The 20,704-nt window shown below is 42.9% G+C and overlaps 1 protein-coding gene across 1 annotated transcript in view; it reads right to left on the bottom strand.

The window, feature by feature from the left end:
- LOC115315832 (guanylate-binding protein 2) overlaps positions 1–20,704 on the bottom strand; it is a 33,980-nt gene that overhangs the window by 6,441 nt on the left and 6,835 nt on the right. Inside the window, exons 6-20 of the mRNA XM_042292469.1 lie at positions 20,272–20,358; positions 17,352–17,466; positions 16,373–16,449; positions 15,119–15,212; positions 12,808–12,887; positions 12,532–12,669; positions 11,160–11,218; positions 10,129–10,258; positions 9,853–10,017; positions 8,846–8,936; positions 8,656–8,747; positions 8,384–8,452; positions 7,731–7,805; positions 7,488–7,573; positions 2,367–2,466 (exon numbers count right to left, since the gene is read on the bottom strand). Of these exons, the coding sequence (XP_042148403.1) occupies positions 2,367–2,466; positions 7,488–7,573; positions 7,731–7,805; positions 8,384–8,452; positions 8,656–8,747; positions 8,846–8,936; positions 9,853–10,017; positions 10,129–10,258; positions 11,160–11,218; positions 12,532–12,669; positions 12,808–12,887; positions 15,119–15,212; positions 16,373–16,449; positions 17,352–17,466; positions 20,272–20,358 (1,458 nt within the window). The remainder of the gene's footprint in view (positions 1–2,366; positions 2,467–7,487; positions 7,574–7,730; positions 7,806–8,383; positions 8,453–8,655; positions 8,748–8,845; positions 8,937–9,852; positions 10,018–10,128; positions 10,259–11,159; positions 11,219–12,531; positions 12,670–12,807; positions 12,888–15,118; positions 15,213–16,372; positions 16,450–17,351; positions 17,467–20,271; positions 20,359–20,704) is intronic.

Genomic DNA, 20,704 nt, shown 5'->3' with positions numbered 1-20,704 from the left:
GGGGCTTTGCCTTCAGCACAAGCTTCCTGCCCTTGCTAACACAAGTGTGAACGTATAGGCACGCGCAACCAAAGCACTGCAGAAGCCAGCGAGCTTGCGCTGAAGGCACAGCTTCTACTCTCGGCTTAAGGGTGAATGGATTACATCTGGAACAATATATTTATTTTCACTGATTACAACAAATTTTAGTTAATTATCTGACTTATCGTGACAATTAGCCGCTAGATATGTCCTGTGGTGTCACACACCTCCTTGGGTGCAGCGCTCACGGGGGTGCAGCTGGGCAGTGAAAGAGGGGGGTGTTGCGGTCGGCCACGAGAGGGGGGGAGGGGAGGGTGTCGCGGAGGGCACCCCAGGTGTCGCCGACCCTAGTGACACCACTGAATATGCCCCCCTGGCCGTACAACTCACCTGCACGAACCACATTATTGTAGCTTTCATGGCTTTTTTTTTTTTATTTGTGAGGCTTGAATAAAGCACCACGTAATTCATGCACAAGATGGTTGCACAACAGAGGCAGTAGTGTCTTGCTTCAACATACTGTAAAATACCAGGCAAGTGCCCACTCAAAATTTAGAAATAATTGCAAGAAACTGGGGGATGGGCGCTTTTCTGGTCAATCTCTTCATCAGCAGGCATGGATAACGTAAATGCAAAAATTCTAAAAAACACGAAAGACTTGGTGAGGGTGATATTAGCTAAAATATTTTCGCAATCTCTTTCTAGTAGTCTTCTGCCTGATGACTGGAAAGTGGCAAAGATTGTCCCGATTTTCAAAAATGGTGACAAATACTCCCTATTTAACTATCGACCCATCTCCCTAACAAGCGTATCATGCAAACTAATGGAGCATATCATCTACACTAACATCATTCAATTTCTGTCAGACAACTGTTTCATCAACCCATCCCAGCACGGCTTTCAAAAAGATTTTTCATGTGAAACTCAACTTGCATCGTTTACTCATGACATACATGTTAACCTTGATTCAAACATTCAGACTGACGCTATCTTCCTGGACTTTGCCAAAGCGTTTGATAAGGTTCCTCATAGACGACTCATATACAAGCTTTCTAAACTCAACTTAGATTCCTCGATTCTGAACTGGATCATTAACTTTTTAACTAACAGACAGCAACTTGTTACCGCTAACCAGTCATCATCTTTTTTTGCTCCAGTCATTTCCGGTGTTCCTCAAGGATCGGTCCTCGGACCCCTTCTATTTTTAATTTACATTAATGACATGCCTATATCAATAACATCGCATGTTCGTCTTTTCGCTGACGACTGTGTCATCTATCGCCAAGTGACTAACCCATCAGATCACATACTCATCCAAGATGACCTCAACCGCATCCAAGCAAGGTGCAACACATGGCAGATGTGTCTCAACGTCAATAAGTGCAAGCTTGTGTCGTTTACACGTCGCTCTAAATCCTCTATCTTTTCCTACTCCCTTAACAGCGTTCCTTTGGAAAAAACTAATTCTTACAAGTATCTCAGAGTTCATCTTACATCTGATCTTTCTTGGGCTACTCATATCAGTCACACCATATCTTCTGCTAATCGCTCTCTAGGTTTTTTAAGGCGCAATTTGAAACTGGCCCCTCCTCACATAAAACAACTTGCCTACTCATCCCTTATCCGCCCTAAACTGGAATACGCATCTGCTATCTGGGATCCGCACCAAGCCTACCTCATCAATAACATTGAATCAGTTCAGCGTCGAGCATTACGTTTTATTTACTCAGATTATTCTTCTTTTACTAGCGTCACATCTCTTCGAACCCGTGCCAATCTCCCCCTCCTCTCTGAACGCCGCCGTTTAGCTAGTTTATCTCTTTTTCAAAAATTTTTTTACAGCCCGTGCCTCCGATTATCATACATCGTTCTTTCTGTAGGCCTCAACCGTCGCACGGGTCACAATCTTGATGTACAGCGTCCAAAAGCAAGAACCACCACATTTCAGAACTCATTTTTTTCACGTACAGCCTCCGATTGGAACGGGCTCTCCCAGAACATTGTAACTACTCATGACTCATTAGATTTAAAGAATTAATACGTGCAATCGCGTTCTAGGTATTTTTAGTTTTCTTGTTTGTTTTTTGTTTTTGTTTGCATACTAATTGTCTTGACGATTTTGTTTTATTCTATATGCATAATTTACTTTTGTGACATTGTACCCTTTTGTTGATGTTTATTGCATGCCACCCCTTATGTAATACCCCCTACGGGGGTCCTTAAGGTATATAAATAAATAAATAAAAAATTTATGTATAAACGTCCTGTGCATATTTTCTCAGATCTTACAAATTTGATTTTAGACTTCTTTCAGTTGCACAGGTTCAACTGCTGCATACACATACCAGCAGCTCTTGTGAAGACTTTTTGTACTCGGGCGAAGTCTGGAAGGCATCCAGGGAGCGTCTGAACTCTGCGTGCGAGGTACGGGCCTCTTGTAGGAGCCTAAGCAAAGCATAATCATGCAAAATGTAAACTTGCATGAATGAAAATTAAAACACATCTTGAAAAGATTTTTTAAATAGACTCGACCTAGAACCATAAATAGGGAGTTTTAGAATAACATAGGCAATTTTAGTGCACACTAGCTCTAAATTTAGAGCTTGCGTCGGCTCATGCTACGCAAGGAAGTGTTAAAAGTGTTTCCCCATTGTGACCCCAAAACCTAAGCATCTCACACTTGTAGTGCCACAAAGGTACAGCAAAATGTTTTATTTCACGCACGAAATGCTGTAACTTGAGAAAGAAATAAAGCTTTCTTCTCAAAAAGTAACATGTATTATTGTTTACAAATATGAGAGTGCAATGCGAGCGGTCAACTGCGTCTTGCGTACTCACCTTCGCGCAGCTATGCCAAGAACCATTTTTCATGTCGCAAGCAGCAAGTTGCAAGTAATCGCTGGCCACCTTGCTGGGTCTTCCAAACCATTTGTGACGTGCGCCTCCCGTATTTTTGACGCCAACGCCAAATTCAGTTGAATTTGGCATTGCCGTCATTGGCAATACTAATTTGTCCCACGACAAAAGTCGCACACAAGTGTGGCTTCGATAAACGTCGATACCTTAAACTCAATAAACTGACGGAGGTAGCCACAAGGAAGCTCGTAATCATCCCATCAATCTATCCCGCGGCCGCGCGAGGTGGAGTGGTTAAGGATGTAACAGAGAAGTTTCAACTGCCCCTCTTCCCTATTTTATACAACCTTTACGGTCCATAGCTTTCACTGTTACCCCCAGAAACATACCCTCTCCTTTCTCTAAATCCCAAATCCCATGGCCCGAACTGGAAACCAAAAGAGTGGCTTTTGTCCCGACTTGAATGGTACGATGACCTGTTTCCCTGAACCAACCTTGACGAGACAAGCCGTAAGACCCCCTTTTGACAACAGTCCGAGGCTTGAAAGATAATTATGGTGTCATTTTCCCAGGACCATTGATCCTACGCTACTCAAATTGTAAAAAAAGAAATATATATACGTAGATTAATTTTTTTTTGCTCTGTGTGTATATGTGTGTGTGTGTGTGTGTGTGTGTGGGGGGGGGGGGGGTGGGGGGTGGCATGGGCACATAACAATCTGGAGTTTATCGGATAAATCCGAATTGACAAAAATTTTACCAGCGGGTGTTTTTCGGATTTATCCGAAAACCTGCAGCCCTATATATAATCAATATCTTGTTTGACATTTACATTTTTGAAAAGAAAATTCCTTTAGCTACATCTTGGTATGCTTCAGTACACTTAGTAGCCAAATTTGCAGCTAAACAATTTTTTCTACTGAGGCCACCTCATAACAGCCTTTTTTCATATGTTAAGGAAAGAGTTGGTTTCTGCTGTTTCTACCATGCACCCATACCAACTAGCCCAACTTTTCTTTCTCCTCCCACAGCTTGGCTGCAGAGAGATTCTGCCCTGAGCACTCTTTCTGTCACGTGTTGACATGGCAGGGCTAATTCGTTGTAGCATTCGTCTGGCTACATAGAACTTTGCAGAAAACAAACTTAAATTATGTTCAAAGCAATGCAGTCGGCAGCATTACCCAAACAAGATGACATAGAACAGTCCACATTTGTGAGGCTTTGCAAATGATCTTGCTTTGGATAAGGAAACTGACTTCATGGATACGGACTCTCCAAGCTTCTCCCAAAAGCCCTGAGCACTGTGTCACAAGTGCATGACCTGTGCCACATGCCAGATGCAAAATTGCTCAGCCTGGTATTACTTTGTGAATAATAATAAAGTAATGAGATGGGAGCCACATCAGACATTAAATGGTTCTGTTCCATGACATGCAAAATGTTAGCTCATACTACTTGTTCCACAACACCGGTTGATTCACATCCCTTTTCGAGATGGGGAATACGAGCATCAATATTGAAAAACTCAAACAGACTCATTTTCTTTCCATATTAAAATGTATGAAGAACTCTATACTTTCATTGTTCGAACTGATTACACAGAATTTGATAGATACGTTTTGCATTCGATTGATGATTGGTGAAGTTACTGAAGCAATTCGCCAGAATGGTAAAATAGAAAAAGAAATGGAGGTTTTATTAGATAATATAAAGATCTTAGTCGAGGAAAAATGCTTGCTACAGATTTTGTGTACTAAAACATGTGCGCAAAGCAGCTATCAGTGTTGACAAAAAATGACTGCTGAAAAGCAAGTAATTTTATGTCTTGACTTTGACCAAGTCAGAGTCAAGACAATCCATAACTGCCGATCATTTCTGACACTACAAAGAACTCTTTACCCGAAATACATGATAACTTTGTGCCTGCATGATGGCATCGATACACTATTGATATTATCACCCGAGACAAAAAAATATTGTTTTAAGACTACACAACACTCCACAATGACATGCATTTTATCCCTCTACTAGACCTAGAAGATTATTCGCAACTCCAACGCGGTAGTTCAAAGGTGGCGAAAGAGACGGGGATAGACTCCCCAGGATTTCCCGTGCGCTAAAAATGATTTGTCTGCAAATGCGAAGCGGTTAGGGAGGGATCATATTACAGGTGACGGAGATGTTGATGTACGATAGGAAAATGAGCATGCTGATATTTAGAAGTTGCAGAAACCTCAACTTGCGAAGCACTATGGTGGGTGAGCGCATTTTAGGCCACGTCCCTGTTTGTGGCAGAATATTTTCGAGGGTGATGAAGATATTATGTTTGCACTTTGCCTGGCCATTAGTGCTCCAAAAAGTGACCCACACATGCACGGTGACCATTGAGCTTCGGAAGAACAGCGTTCACAGTATTGCTGTCTTTGTGTCACAGGCTCGCAACTCGCTGATCACCGTCTTGGTTTTAGTGTATTGCAACATGTAATCAAACTGCTCTATGGTTATTGATACAAAAGTTTGTTACCGCGGGCTACCGTACAGTGTAGCATTACAACCGGAAGCGCCTTTGAAGCACAATTTTCAGCGTGCGCCAGGAGCGTGGCCGTGCCGGTAGCCTGCAGTAACGCTATGCCTGCCTTTTAACATAATCGGCGTGTTTAGGGGTTATATTTATGACTCTGTCAAAAATAAATATTTTAATATACCATACATTTTTTGTGCCTGATATTTGCAACGTTGCAGCCCCTCTCACCAAAAGTGACCGTTCTAAGCTCTCATCCCGAACGGCTGTCTAACACAGACGCGCTTAAAATTCTTCGAGCATTTCTTCATTTTCTTTGTAATTACCTAAAAGCAAGTACGGGTATTCTGTCTTTTGAAAGTGCTCAGAGTAAATGTGCATGTTCCTTGTAATAACCTTAAAACGCAAACCCATTCACGATGTGTATAGCTCGACATACTGTTTGGCGATGAGTTTTCTCCTACTTATGGCAAACAGTAGGTTTTTTTGCCTTTTAAAATAAATCAACGCAACTGCATTTTACTTGACTGCGGCAGGCTAAAGATACCTCTAGAGATACTCATTACAAATTATCATGTAGGAAAATTAACTGCTCAACGTATTGAGAAAGTAAGCGCTCCCTACGCGCCGTGACAACATTTCCACCAGTAGAATGACCCTTTCACTCGGGAAACCTGTGAAATTTCACTAAAGTTCGAAGGAGTTCGACTTACGGACAGTGTTGCCCAGGTGCTACACAAATATTTCAAATTTTGGGAAACAAATAACTTAAAAAGTACTCTATTTTATATTTCATAAAATGGTTAATGTTTACACAATATAAAGGTGAAAATATGCACTTTTAACGCTTTCATTAGTTATTAATGTGAATCAGTGATGCCAATAAACCGAACAAATATTGCACTTTCCCTCCGCCAGGTAGAGTCAACTAGCTTTTTTTTTTATGTTTGTGCATGCGCACAAAAGTTGAACTTCACTCGAACCTTTGTCAAACATCACGTTGAAAGTTCGAAAAAGTCTAACTTGGTCGGCTCGAACCTGGGCAGGTTCCTGACATCCATAGTTTTGACAGCGCGGAAGTGGCAGGAGTTGTTGTCAATGGCGATGCAATGTTTTGCTCGCACCTAGCTTTTTTTTTTTAATTTCCAAACATTTTTTTTAGATAACACTCGAGATTTATTTTATATTTATATTTCACTCTCGAGGCTCATTGTACTGTATCAATTTATAAAATGTGCAATTACATCACATATTGCTATAAAAATGCCCCACAACAAAGGGCTTGGCAAAAAAAAAAACACGAAACTAATCCTGTCTTGCTGCCATCGGACAGATAGAAACAGAGCAGACCAAAAACGCACGCATGATACGCCTTTCTCAGTGAATAAACATATTCATAGGGTAATGCATGGCAGGCAGATTATTCGTTACTCGAAAATTCACAGTGTGTGCAAATATTCGCTGTTTTTCCCGAGTATTGCGGAATATTCGGGAACTTCCGAATATGCAATTTCCGAATCGAATACGTTTCGAATAAGGAAAATATTCGATTTGTATTCGAAATTTCGATTATTCGCACACCCCTAGAAATTATACATCCCTGTCCTTCGTACAACGCTGTTGCAAGGCAGAGCACAAGAATCCCTATTTTAACACGCTCACTTTTTTTCGTTTAAAGACCGACAACCAAATCGCACTTTCCAATTTTCCCCCGCTTCCTCCTCTCCCCCCTTCTACCCTGTCCACCCTGGCCTGTTTCCTCCTTCCCCACGGTGAGGAGGATCTTCTTACTTGCAGAATCTCGGGTCTGGTCGTCGGCCTTTAAACGGCTTCATGCGCCAAGGCCAACAGCCCCTGCCACCGTTTCCGCGCCGCTGCCGCCACTGCTGTCCCCGCTCCCCTGATCTCCGTCCGCTTTCCTGATCTCCGTCCGCGAGAGGGCGAGCGGTGCGCTGGAGTTCCGAATAGTCGGAGCGGAGCAAACGCTGGGGAGGAGATGACCTCCTCTCCAGCATTCGCTCTGCTGAAGTGGAAAGAGGTGGGAGGAGTTTCCCTTGAACTACCACAAGCAATGTACTGGTGGAGGTACCTTAGATCAAGGTCAGTATCATTCACTGGTAAGGACAGATGCTGCGGTCCAGTTCTCTCAGCAAACCTTTCCACGAGTTTCCTTGTCTGAAAGAAATGACAACAGGCACATTGTAGAGTGGACTTGTGATGCTCGACTGAACTAAGTAATGAATTCAATGCCCCATTTCTCTTAAAGATATGCAGGAAAATTCTGGACATGCATAGACAGAAAGTCAAACGCTATACAAAAAACAAGACTTACAGTATCAGCCATCAGTTTTGAGATAAATTGATCATTCTCTTTTCTAAGGTCTTCCATTCGACGGTTTATAACATCCTGAGTGCAAAGAAGAAAAGAACAGTTAGGTCTTGGAATACATACTCCAAAGCACCATACCAAAAAAATCCCAAGCAAATGCCCAGCCTAGAGAGATTGCCCAGCCGATTGTTTTGGCTAAATATCCATAAAATAAAAGATGCCTGAACAGCGCCCACCAGTTGCCGTGCCTCCATTAAAGAAAGACAAGGCAACAAGAAGGCAAAAAACTCGGCCCAATGATGTTTGTTTGACCAGAAATTATATATTAGCTACAGAGCTTGGGATGTACAAAGCTGAAAACCACAAACACATAGGCACATGCAAAAAAAGACTGCATTAAAATGCATACTACTATATACATCAAATGAAAGCAAGGAAAAATGACTGGATATCTAGCATTTTCGCGAGCCTTATTCTGGATGCACAGTGCAAGTCCCCCCCCCACCTCCCCTTCCTCCTCACTGAACTTTCCCAGATTGCTCAAAATACATTCCAGCTTGGTAGCTGTTGCCACAAAGCCATAAACCAATGGTAGCAGCAGGTTTGTGTTCAAGCACTCAGCTCCGCTGCAAAATGTACCGCTCATAAAAACTCACCTTCAGCAGTGCCTCATGAAGACCATACTTCTTTTCGCTTGAGAACCTCTTGCATTCCGAATCGAAAACCTATAAAGCCATGGTACAACTCAAATCAGAACAATTGTCGAAAAACATTAAATGAGATAGAACACCAAGAAAATGGTAAAGGCTGTCTAAATAAGACACTAACCTTCCCAAGACTAAACTGAAGCTGTGCCCCTTTTTTAGCATGGCCTAAATTCAAGAGTTGTGACACAAACATGGCATCTATAACAAAAACAAGCATGTACCTGAAAAGCAGCGTCCATCCCTTCTTTTGCTGCTCTCGTCAGTTGTTGATCAGTTAGAGCTTCTGATACAGCAGCTTTAGATGAGAAGGTATCTGAGAAATGAAAGGAGAATACACAATCCATTTTTATTCAAACGTGGAGCATTTCAGTCACATCTCACTCATTAAAAAAATAGGTGGCACTCTCTCACCAGACGCTGCAGCCACAGCTTTCTCAAAGACAGCTTCCAAGGCACGCTCATTCTGGAGTTGGGTGGCATCGATCAAATGCGCAAGTGATTGCTGCGATTCACCCCAAAAAGTCAGAAGGGAAAATGGGGCGAAAAAAAATGGATATAAAACAGCATTAGAGCAGAAGCCCTCACAAATTAGAGATCATAACACAAAAAACGTTACAACGGAAAGGGGCATAAGTACAAGGTATAGGGAGTTTGTTTTTACATTTTGTCCGGTTAACCATTGTTGGGGTATATGAAGCAGTTGTTACTGATGTCAGTGCAGCATAAAAGCAAAATCGGGCAGCTATGGAGCCAACAAGGCAAACATTGGCATTACTGAGTGCATAAACAGCCTTTTTTACACTATGTAAAAGAAATATAAGAACTTGCCACAAATACCAGTGTATCTAACACAGCTTTACATGTTAGACATTAACCTTTCTGGAACTAGCAACTTAAGTGTTCCTTGCAACAGGTTAGCGCTACAATTTCGTACATTTAGGATCCACTTTATCGACTTGCTCAAAAACGGCACAGCAGAACCTATGGTCACCGAAAGGGTGAGAACGGCAGGGCGAGAACCGCGGTTGTCCCGTCTCCAGCGCGAGCACCCTACATTTGACAGCGGCGTCTCAAGAACCTAGAGCGTGTGCGTGCAGCCAATGTATGGCAAAAGGTAACAAGCGAGTGCTGGACGTTGGGTGTTCCAAAGAGATGCCCTGTCGTTCTCACCCCAACAATATAAGGAAGGCATGGGAAGGTAGCAACCACTGCTATCTGGACAGGCTTTGTTATTATGCTGAAACAACAATTTCCACCCAGTTTCTTGCCTCCGCAGGTCGTACATGCGGGTCTACGTTATTAACTCGAAGGTGTGCTACGAGCCATCACTGTAAAGACCCTCCAGCAGATGTCTTGTTTTGCATCGAGGCACGATTGAGCTTTCATACGAGAACAACAGCACCAAAGCAGGAGCAAACCTTGAGTGATCTGGTGTATGTCTTCTTGTCCTCTTCCTCAAGAACACTATCCAGTTCCTTGGCAAAGTCCGTGACTAGACTCTCTGCGTAGGCACCGAGGTCTCGCTCAAGTATGGCAGAGTTGATGGGGAGGGCAATGCCCCTGGCATGACCTTCAGCAGTGAGCTACACAATGCGTGGACATGTAAAAAATTACAAAAAAAAAAAGTAAGGAAGGAACGAGTGGGAGGTTGCTTCAATACAGAGGGTCAATTATTCTGGAGAGGCAATACTGACCAGATATTTCTGTTCCTGGTTGGAGCAGAAGAGCCGAACCTTCTTGGAGTTCAAGTCTCGCTGCCTGGCATGAAGGCTTTCCAGGTTCTTTCCTAGCTGAGTGCTTGCCGACTCGAGGGCATCTGACAACCTGGAGATGCAGCAGTTTGATACTACCATGAACCCTGGCATCAGGTTGCCTCTGTACACTACCCTAGGCTAGACAAAAAGGGTTCCCCATTAAAAACTAGAATGCTAAAACTAAACAGAAAGGAGGACTGTACTGCAAACACCTGTCTGAGCGCGCCTCTAGAACCGCACGTGAAACTCGTAAATAAATTGGCACGGCTGAAAGGGGGTACTACAGTCCCCAACAGAATGAAAGTGGCAGGGCGTGTCTTTCGAGTGCCTGGCCTCCAGCACGCGCGTGCTGGAGTTGCACGAGACGCCGAAGCGTTATCGAAGGACTGAAGCTCGTGTTGGAGAAGGGACGATCGAAACTCCCCTCTGCCGTCCTCACCCTACCAGTGACCATAGAAAGAGGAAAACCCTGGACAGCTTCAGAAGAGCTGTATAAGCATCTCACTGAAGAAGACACTAAGCAAAATAACAACTGCAGGTCTAAACGTTTTCATCAAAATTCTTCATTCTACAGCCAGTCGTGCTGGAAAATCTACCTTTCACACACACCTCCCCACAATCTTGGGGAAAAGCTAAAGTGATTTTTAGGAATCTTTTTAGTGGATGCATTTAGCAAAGGTGCCTCAGAAAACACTGTCCAAGGCCTAATCTATACAAATAGTAATGTTTTGTCCCACAAATTAATCACAAAATGAACAAACCGTACTGACGACACCGCCTCAAAAGTAGGAAGGAATGCTAAAAAATAAACGCTATTAATCCTAAAAATTCTTTAATCAAGCAAAAATACAACACTTTTAGGAAACCGAAAGAAACTTGTGCAGCATCCCTTCAAATTTGCCTTTTTACAGAGAGCTACACACGACTGTTCACAAAACAAGACCAACCAAGAAAAGTATAAAGTGTTTTACCCATGCAGCAACTGTGTGAGAAGAGTGAATGATTTCTTCTTTGCTTGAGCATGCCACTCCTAAGATCATGAAACAAATCAGGAAAAAAAAAAAGTAAATGATTACCATGCAGATTAAAATAAACAAAAAGAATTCCCACATAAAACTTGGAAAATGCACTTTCACAATAAATGATTAAGTGCTGATTGTTTGGCAAATTGGTATTGTGAATTCGAAAACATGATTGCACTTTAGAACATGGACAGTGGAAGAATAGACAACACAAAATGCTAACTTTCAACTGCTTAATCAGAGAACATTGTGCATTCACACTGCGCAACTGCAAAACCCTCAACCAATCCGACGCCCCGTCACTGATTGCAAGTACGCTATCTCTTTTTCTGCCAAGCCAATTGAGGCCACGCTGATGCCAGAACTTTTGATGATGTCAGCCTCAATTATTTCTCCGTCTTGTCTTTATGTTTGGCGAGAACAGTACATGTGGCATATAAATGTTTGCACCCGCAGTCATGACAATGACACTAAAGATGGCCATTCCGAAATCTCTGATTGTGCTTTCTTACTCTGTCATTAAAATACCTGCCTGGCTGGCCAACATATTTCTTTCCACATAACAGTGGAGTCTGATACACTACACCTTTTGCGCAAGTGACGAAGGGACTCCTGTGCTTCTTTAAGCTGCCCGCCGGTGCTTTGTGAAACGGGTCTGTCAATTTGCACATCTCGGCGAGCTTTTCAGGTGCAGATAAAACAACTTTTGTGTTTACAAGTTTTGCTATCTTTTTTAGGTTGTGCGCTGTTTTGGGCATGTACGGCACAACTGCCACCTTTTGTCTCTCCTTTTGGAGTGCATCTGAGCGTGTACTAACACCCCTTCGCAGTTTCTTAAGGACACCTTCTGCTACAGATACAAGCACAGCCTTTGGAAAACCGGCACACAGCAAGCGCTCATACTGCTCAGTTAAACTCGAGCGCATGGCATGGTAGCAAGACCTTAAGGTGCTCATGAAACACAAATTGACTATTCCTTTTTTAACCAGCTTTGAGTGGGATGAGTCGTATGGTAACAAGGGCCTATTGGCCTTAGGGTGGTGGGCCCAACACACATGCTGCTCAGAGAGGGCGAGTTTAATGTCTAGAACTGTATACCAGTACTGTATTCGACGGTAGAAGGTCTTCTGACCATTTTATGGCGAGGTCTTTAATCCCCTTCAGCTTATGCATGAAGTTTCCGTAAAAAGTGTTCTACAGTTTCCAGACATGAAACTACCCTCTTTGAGCAGCGTGTGTGTCGGGCCTACCACCCTAGGGCCAATAATAAGGGTACTGTGTAGCCAGAGTTTTGCAGTTTGCCATGCCAACATTCACTCACCACAAGGACACCTTCTTTGACAGGTCCGTCGTCGTTTTTCTTAAAAAGGACTTGCATCTCAGACTCATAGAAGTGAGTGCAGTCTTCGGTAGAAGAATCCATTATTCGTTCGACAAAGGAAGTCCAACGGCTTGGTACCTATTCGTGCAGTTTTATTGAGATGGCCAAGTTAGTTTGCGACAAAAAAGAACTGCACCATGCATCCCAAACAAAATGAAGACTCAGAAACTGGCCCTTATCTGCCACAAATACATAAAGCAGAGGAGCTTCACTCACATCAGCAAGAGAGCCATCATTAGAGGCCTCCACAAGGACCTCAAAAAGTGTGACGAGTTCAGCTCCTGTGATTGGTCTTCCTGAAGAAGGTATACATTACGAAGACATTAGGGTGGTTTCATCTTAACCAAGGCAGGGTTCTGGGGTAAAATTTTTTAATTATAATGGAGCAAATAATCAAATACATGAAAACACAAATAATAAGAATATCATCCATGTTTTCGCATCGTCCACCTTGCACCTGCTGCATGAGTGCTAACTTTAGTGCAACCCCCACTTCCCACATGCTTCAAGTCGTCCTAAAATTGACAGATTTAAGGGTTTTCAATGACACGCAGCAAATTTCTAATTGGAACCTTATGTTTATTTTCCCTAATTAAAACATAATTTTTAGATATTTTGCAAATTAGTATCTTTTTTTTGCAATCCCCGACACTTGCTGTGGCTGGCAGTTTGTTCCTGGAAAGTTTGTTTTCTTCTAAACCACCCTCATTTTAGAAATATTCGAGTCTTGACAAAAACACTGGGTATGTGAAAGTTTTTCATCCCGCAATGCTACATAAGGAACAAGTTGAAGCAATTGAAAAAAAATTTGAAATGAAAAGATGGTGTCCCTCACTGGTATAATACTGCACTTATTCACAGGTTCTATAAGCACCACTCTTTCATTCAAACTTTTCAGAAACTTTCTGTAATAATGTAGAGAGTTAAGCTACCTGGCACTAAGAAGACATATCCAAAACAGCACACAAGCACAGGAGGAAGAAAATAGAACACAGGAAAAAGTGCTGACTCCCAACTTACTCAATGCTCTGGAAAAGAGCCTGTAAGGTATTGTGAATAAATAAATTATGTATTCGGACAAAACAATATTAGAACGATTTTGAAATTGGCAAACTAGAGAAATTTTAGAAGGCTACAACATCCGAAAATCAGGCCAGCGGGGCCGGCCTGTACTTTATGCAAATGTTTTTTTTTTTTCTTACTGTTTTTTCTTTCTTTTTTTTTGTTGTGACCTCATAATGTCTTCGTTTTCTCCTTTTCTACCGCAACTTAGTAATGTATCCGTTTTTTCTTCTTTCTTCTTTTTACCTTGTGGGTACACGTAGGCTTTATGTCTGAAGCTTCTTTCTTTTTCTTTGACAATACATAAGCTGGAAGTAAGCACTCTTAGCTGTGTTCTAGTTTCTTCCTCCTGTGCTTGTGCGCTGTTTTAGGTAACCCTTCCTGTAACGTCTCCAGCGTTGGGTAAAGTACATCTAAAAAGTCCTTGACATAAAGTACAAAGTAAATGAAAGGTCATGTACTTTAAGTAGAAAAAGTAAAGTAGTAAAATAAAAAAGTATGCCAAGCACAATGTACTTCAAGTAAAGTACTATAAATACAATAACCTTTCAAAGAGTTTGTGCGTGTTCTTTCATTTAACAGTACTTATTGTATTTTGCCATTGCATTTATGTTCGTGAGTATGTGTTTTATTTTGTGTTTCCCTGCTATAATGCTTCGGCGCTGCAGGTTGTTTCTGTAAATAAAATAAATAAGTACTTTTTGACACAGCCTTTCCTAATAAAGAGAGCATGACAACAGCCCAGTAGCTTCCGCAAGCAATGCTCAAGTGAAGGATAACCTCCTTGCTTCCGCTGACCAAGCGAGTAGTAGTAAGAGTTTGAAATGCAACGGGAGAGTCGTCCCCCGCAGAAAAAGAGAAAAACGTCTCCTCGCGTTTTGGTGAGAGTAGAATATTCCTCCCAGAATTTCTTCAGAGTTGACAAAGCATAATTTTGTGATATAAATTTAACAAGACCACATTTGGGGAACATACTTTGAAGTCTGGAGTTATACTTTTCTCTGAAAAGTACCAGAAGAAATACTTTAAGTACTTTTTCGGCAAAAAATACTTTTTCTGCAAAAATGCCGCAAAATACCAAGCAAGCACCCACTCAAAATTCAAAAATAAGTGCAAAAAAAGGGGGATGGGCGCTTGTCCGGTCATCATTTTTACATATAAATGTACTGTGCGTATTTTCCCAGATTTTACAAATTTGGGAATGGGCACTTAGTGTAGAATGGGTGGATGCACTGTACTCTACGGTAGTACTTTTAGTGTAACATACTTAAAGTATTTCCCAACAATTGATCTTTTGTGCATGGCACCATACTTGAATGAAAAGTGATGACTAACATTTTCACACTTTATCATCTCTGGTAGGGTTACACTTTTGGACAGAGTTTCAGAGTTTTGCACTGCAAAAAGTCTTGTACATTCTTTTTAGAAAAAAAATAAATAAATAGCAATAGAAACACAGTGATACCATTCTTTGTCTTTGGCACTAAGGTTGCAAGGAGCTTTTTAGAAAGAGCATCTCTCTCCTCAATGTACTCTTCTGTGAGGTCTTCTTCCCTGGCCTGCATACAGAAAAAAACTGTTGTGAAAAAGTACCCTATGTATAAACTAAAATTATTAACAAATACTTATGGGCACCTTGCCAGATTTTGTAGCGAGATATTTGTGAATACAAAGAGTTACTGCATACTAATGTTATTGTTTTGTCAACTTTTGTGAACAAGATGATGTAAAAGCTTACTTTTTCTTTCCTGCCTTCAATGTAAGCGAAAAAATTAAAGGGCCATGAAATGACTTTTCTATTTCTTCGTTCTTAGCTTTCCTCCTCAACTCACAAATTGCACAGTGTTAACAAAGGTACAGGGCCGAGTTTACTGCACGCAACTATCCTCCATTACCCATAAGCTCACAGTGCTGTGGAAGCTACGTGCTCGTTAGGCCAGTCACACTTCTATCTTTTTGCCACATGATCAAGCTTCCTCACGTATACCCACGTGCACAAAATGGGGTCAGGTGATGAGAGGGAGGCAGCTGATTGATCTGGCAAGCGTGTAGCTCCCACTGCACTGTCAGCTCAAGGGTGAACGGAGTACAGTCAGATAGCACAGGGATGCAGTGCTTGTGTCCAATGCGTGAGCTGGGGCCGGCTGACGTGATTTCAGTACTTGGGCACTGCAGATGTATCGCACTGAAAAGGCAGAGAGCTTTCAAAGAAAAAATAGTCCGCTTTGTTTTAAGAAATTTGTATTGAAAAGCAGGCTTTTGCCTTTCTACCTTCTTTCTTTTGCCCATTAAACAATATGCTATTAGTAAAATCCCAATCTAAATTAATTTATTCCAGCCGAAAATTCGCTTCATGGCCCCTTTAACGTCAGCACTATGTTAGACAGGTGAGCTCAGGAAGGCACTTCAAAGTAATTGCTTAACGACGAAGGGCATGAATAGACCAATCTTAAATAACCTCCCCTCCCCCTCTCCTCAACTTTGTAAGCAGTTAAGGCTCGTTCACACTCTTGCAACCGAGTAAGACCGAGAGAGACAGAACCGGTTTTTAATCCTCTTGCGACATCTTAGGATCAAGTGCACTGCTGCGGAGCTGGTCCCAAGACGTCGTAAGAGGATTAAAAACCGGTCTTGTCACTCTCGGTCGTACTCGGCTGCAAGAGTGTGAAAGAGCCTTTATTAAAAAGTATGACAGAAATCAGTGTCATTATGCTCTTACCTCGGATAAATCAGTCAGAAGAAGGCGCTTGACGGCAGGCAAAAAGAGAGTGTGACACTCCAGCGATTTAAAAATATCTGGAGGACAAAGGAAACAAACTTTGTACCACAGACACCTATTAGGCACGACATGAACACACACTAACATAGTTACGTCTTATATCTTTCTTTCAACTGGGTACATTTTGCCATCAACAGCACAGGGGCGGATCCAAGAGGGGGCGACGGGGGCAGCCGCCCCCCCCAAAAACTAAGTCGCCCCCCCCCCTTCCTCCTTCTCGGAGGGCAATTTTAAGTGGGTAGACCCCCGACCCTGACCCCGACTTCGACCCCCGACCCCCGACCCCCAACCCGACCTCCCTCCCCCCAAATAAAACAGATTACCGGCCTGCCAGGTGGTAGAAGGCTCGGTACTTAAGGATGAGGGTTCAGAATAGGGTAGGTCGCAACCTAGCAGGCACACTTGTACTCTGAACTTGGAGAACCACTCAGTCGAATGGGAGAATAGTATCCTTGCAAATTTTTTCGTCCACCCCAAAACGGAGTTCTGGATCCGCCCCTGCAACAGCATAAAAAAAAAGCTCGAGGTACACCTAAGCATTTCTTACGAGTTCTGAATGCGAAAGCATGCAAGCCACTCGTCCGTTCCCTTTGTCTTCTGCTGTGTACTAGCGCGCGCGCGCTTCGGTATCTTGGAGGCCATGACGCAGCGGCCAACGGGAGTCCCGTCGACGCGCGCCAGCTAATGGAACCGAAGGCACGCGGAAACTATCTGCCGTTTCCGCGCTTCCAACTGATGACGTCAGCTCGCTCCATGAAACAGTTAAAGCATTCACATTAATAGCCTGCTGGGAAATCAAGATTAAGAAAATGGCCAACCTACAAGGGCAAGCATGAGAACTTTATGGAGGTGGCATAAGAAGTTTATGAAGATGATGAAGAAGGCATCTGCACATAAAAAGTATGCGTCCTTCTCTCACCAAGTAGGCTGATCTTGTAGTCTTCGCTCTCTCTGCTGTGAGTTTCCATGAGCCGGTGCAACCACTGGGTAGGTGTCTCATTGTCAAGAGTTGTCTGCACAAAGTCCTGCACCACCTGCACTTCCAGACGGGAAAGGGAACAGTCTATAACTTAACACCACCGCCTTTAACAATTTGCGAGAGCTCTGAACAGCACCCCGATCTCAAGCAGCGAAATAAGGAAGGTGTCTTAGTTGCACACGTGCCCTTGATTCCTTTGTGCATCGTTGCAAAAGGCACGAGGCATTCATTTTTGACTCACAAGCGCCTCACTTTGGACATTGCTTATTACAAACCGAGCTATGAGATTGCCTTTCATGCTTCACATAGCCCCTAATGAGTTGTTGGGCACAACTTGAGAAATGAATGCAAAGAGTTAGCAAAATGCCTGTACGTGTCACTTTCCTTGCGGAGAGTTTAACAGTAGAACCCGATGCTAAAGAAAACAGATGCAAACCCACGCAATTCACAGGGTGACGACCAGTTCCCTTCGCCTACTACAAGTAGACCTGGGTTTCTTGTCTCCCCGGGTCTCTAGCAAATTTCTAGAACTGAGGCCAGATTCACGAAACAATCTTACGCCGAAAATGTGCGTAAGACAAAACGTAAGAACAAATTCGTATTCACGAAAAAAAATTATCGTAAGTTTTGCGCAGGTTACGGCGGTATCCTACGACAGCTCCGGAGCTGTCTTACGCACTTTTTACGATCAAATCTGCATGGCTGACAGCGTCGCTCAGTCACTTGGTCGCGACGACCAATAAATGTTTACTTTTCTACGTGCTCCTCTCGCGCGTCCCGACTTCAAGCAGCAGGAAAAAAGTAAAGAGTACTTGAAACAGACCACGACGAAACAACGAACAAGAATGCTGGACCCCCAAACACCCGCAAAAAGCTCCAACAGCCACGATTCCACAGACCCCGACCAAGCGAGCTCGGCAGTATAGGCCTAGCAGGAACTCCGACTCGGCACAACATTGCTCTGACGGTCCTTGGCCAAGACCGTATGCCCACGACCGGCTGGCGTGCTGAATGGAATATGCCCGTGCGACCCTTGTGGACCCTTCCCGTATTATAGTTTGATCGCTGACCTCAATTTTAGATTAAGAGGTTAATCTCCTCCCCGGACCCATTGTTATCTTGTTTTCCGAGGCAGCGGTGGCGAACGCTGTCGTCGAAAAGTGACTCACATTGATTTTATCTCCTTGTTTTATGTGATATAGAGCTCAAATAATTGCCGTATGGATTACCTTCGCAACACGGTATGTACACTTCGTTATTAGTATGCCGTTTTTATTCTGACACAACTGCACGTCACTGTCGAGCTATAACAGTTTGTGGGAGCAACTCAATGTTGGTCCAACCTCTCTTTGCCGAGTGTCACGGCACTATAGAGTTGCAATCGCAAAAGATTGGTTCCGAAGCGCTTACCGATTCGCGGTCCAACACCACGAATCTAGCACCTCAATCAAAAGCGCGCGTCCGCTTCGAGTGTAAAGAGGTATTTACGTGGCTCTTGGTGACATTCTCGTAGTTCGAACGTATATATTTTTAACGTCGGATCACTCCTGCATCTTCGAGGCTGCGAGAAACGTTGCGGCGATTTGTTTCTATCTACGTCACTTTGCAAACGACTGGCACGGGCCGTCTTTTACCAACGATGACAGTTGTGTTGACTTCGTAGCGATTGAGTTCGTAGGAGTCAACGGAAGCGGTTATGCATCCCGGCCTTGGCATTCGGGCGTGTTTAAATTGTGCTAGCGTCGACATATCCGTGCACGGACACGGACCCCAGACAATCAGTGGTGGAAAGGCCGTCTGTGTTTGTTGTTAAAAATGTAAGTGCTCCAAACCATGCCGAGCTCTCCGATTGGTTGTTTGTGCTTTCAAAGACGCCAACGCTATAGCAATAGCACCGGTAAGTTCTAGTTTTTCCGTACAAGAACGTCGCTTTTCTCCTCTGACTTCAAAGCGTGTTTGTGAACACCGATTTCTTCTCTTCTTACGATGTTCTTAACTTACAAAGGAAACTTCTTAGCTAAGTTGTTGTAAAATAAGAAGCTGTTCGTGAATCTGGCTTCTGGTGATTGCATTTTGGGGGGTTTCTTTTGGGTTTTATTACTTTGTGCATTGCTCCTTCATTACACTTCTTGCCATTATCTTCAAGTAGAAAGTGTTTTCTTAACAGGGTATTCGGGCAGCCTCCGGCCGCCATGACAGGAGGTGAGAAATACTTCCAGGTTATCTTGTTCTCGCTTGTTTCTGGGTGGGCGCGCGATGACTCTTGGATCACTAGCGAGCAACTGGGTGAGAGCTACGCTCTAGAAATGCACCAGTGTTGTGCTCTTGGGAGCTCGATGCGCAATGGTACAATCAAAGTGTCCCAAGTGAAGTTCTTTTGATTTCCTCAAGATGGAGGATGCCACCGAGCTTGGATTCATCTCCTGTCAACATTCCCGCAGAAGTTTGCCACGTTCCCAAAAGTAAGGGTGCCCGCGAGTTTTATTTAATTATTTACAAAAACCCACGGTGCTGAAGCATTATAGCAGGTACATCCCAATACATTAATAAAAGATAAATTTCTTTGTGAAATAGGGGGTTTAACACCAAATAGTGAGGCTCGATTAGGAGACTATGGAAGATACCTATGAAAGGTGGGGAAAGGACGAGAAAACACTTCTATTTTTCTTTTGGAAGGCTAATAACTTTTAGCAAAAAATTAATATTTTAGAAGATGTTCACTTTGTTGGATATGTTCTGCTCGTTTTTGTCTGCTTATCCACTTGTGAATGAAACCAAGTACATCCGAGCGCCTCCAGTGCAAAGAACTAAACGTGACTAATGCACAGATTAAACAGGAAGATTGCTTTCACAAACTTACCCAAAGCAGTGGCGGAAAGCTGAGCAGATCATGGACGAAACCGTCGTTCCATTTGGCACGAGACAATTGCGACCGCAAGGCAAAGAGCTGCAACAGAGAAAAACCAATGATGGACCACTAATAACCGACACCTCCCAGGTATAACAACTGACACAGAGCAAATGACATGTCCACATAACACAACAATGAATGACTCATTCTAACTGCCAATTCAAAAGTTTTAAAAAGAGAATGACATCTACATATGGTTATATGGTAAAGTAACCATTACCTAAACTGAAAATAATCCTCTACATTTATTGTGAAGTTTCATTCATTTGGAGGCTACAGTAATATCCCAAGAGATAGCCCACCTAAAATCGAAGGCAAATCATGTTAAAATAAGGAGTAAGCTAACTTTCAATGTGCAAATAAAAAATGAGAAAAAAAATGC

This window comes from Ixodes scapularis, unplaced genomic scaffold (assembly GCF_016920785.2).
Source record: "Ixodes scapularis isolate PalLabHiFi unplaced genomic scaffold, ASM1692078v2 PGA_scaffold3__209_contigs__length_174095766, whole genome shotgun sequence".
Taxonomy (NCBI): Eukaryota; Metazoa; Arthropoda; class Arachnida; order Ixodida; family Ixodidae; genus Ixodes; species Ixodes scapularis.
This window is presented reverse-complemented; position numbering and strand designations above follow the sequence as displayed.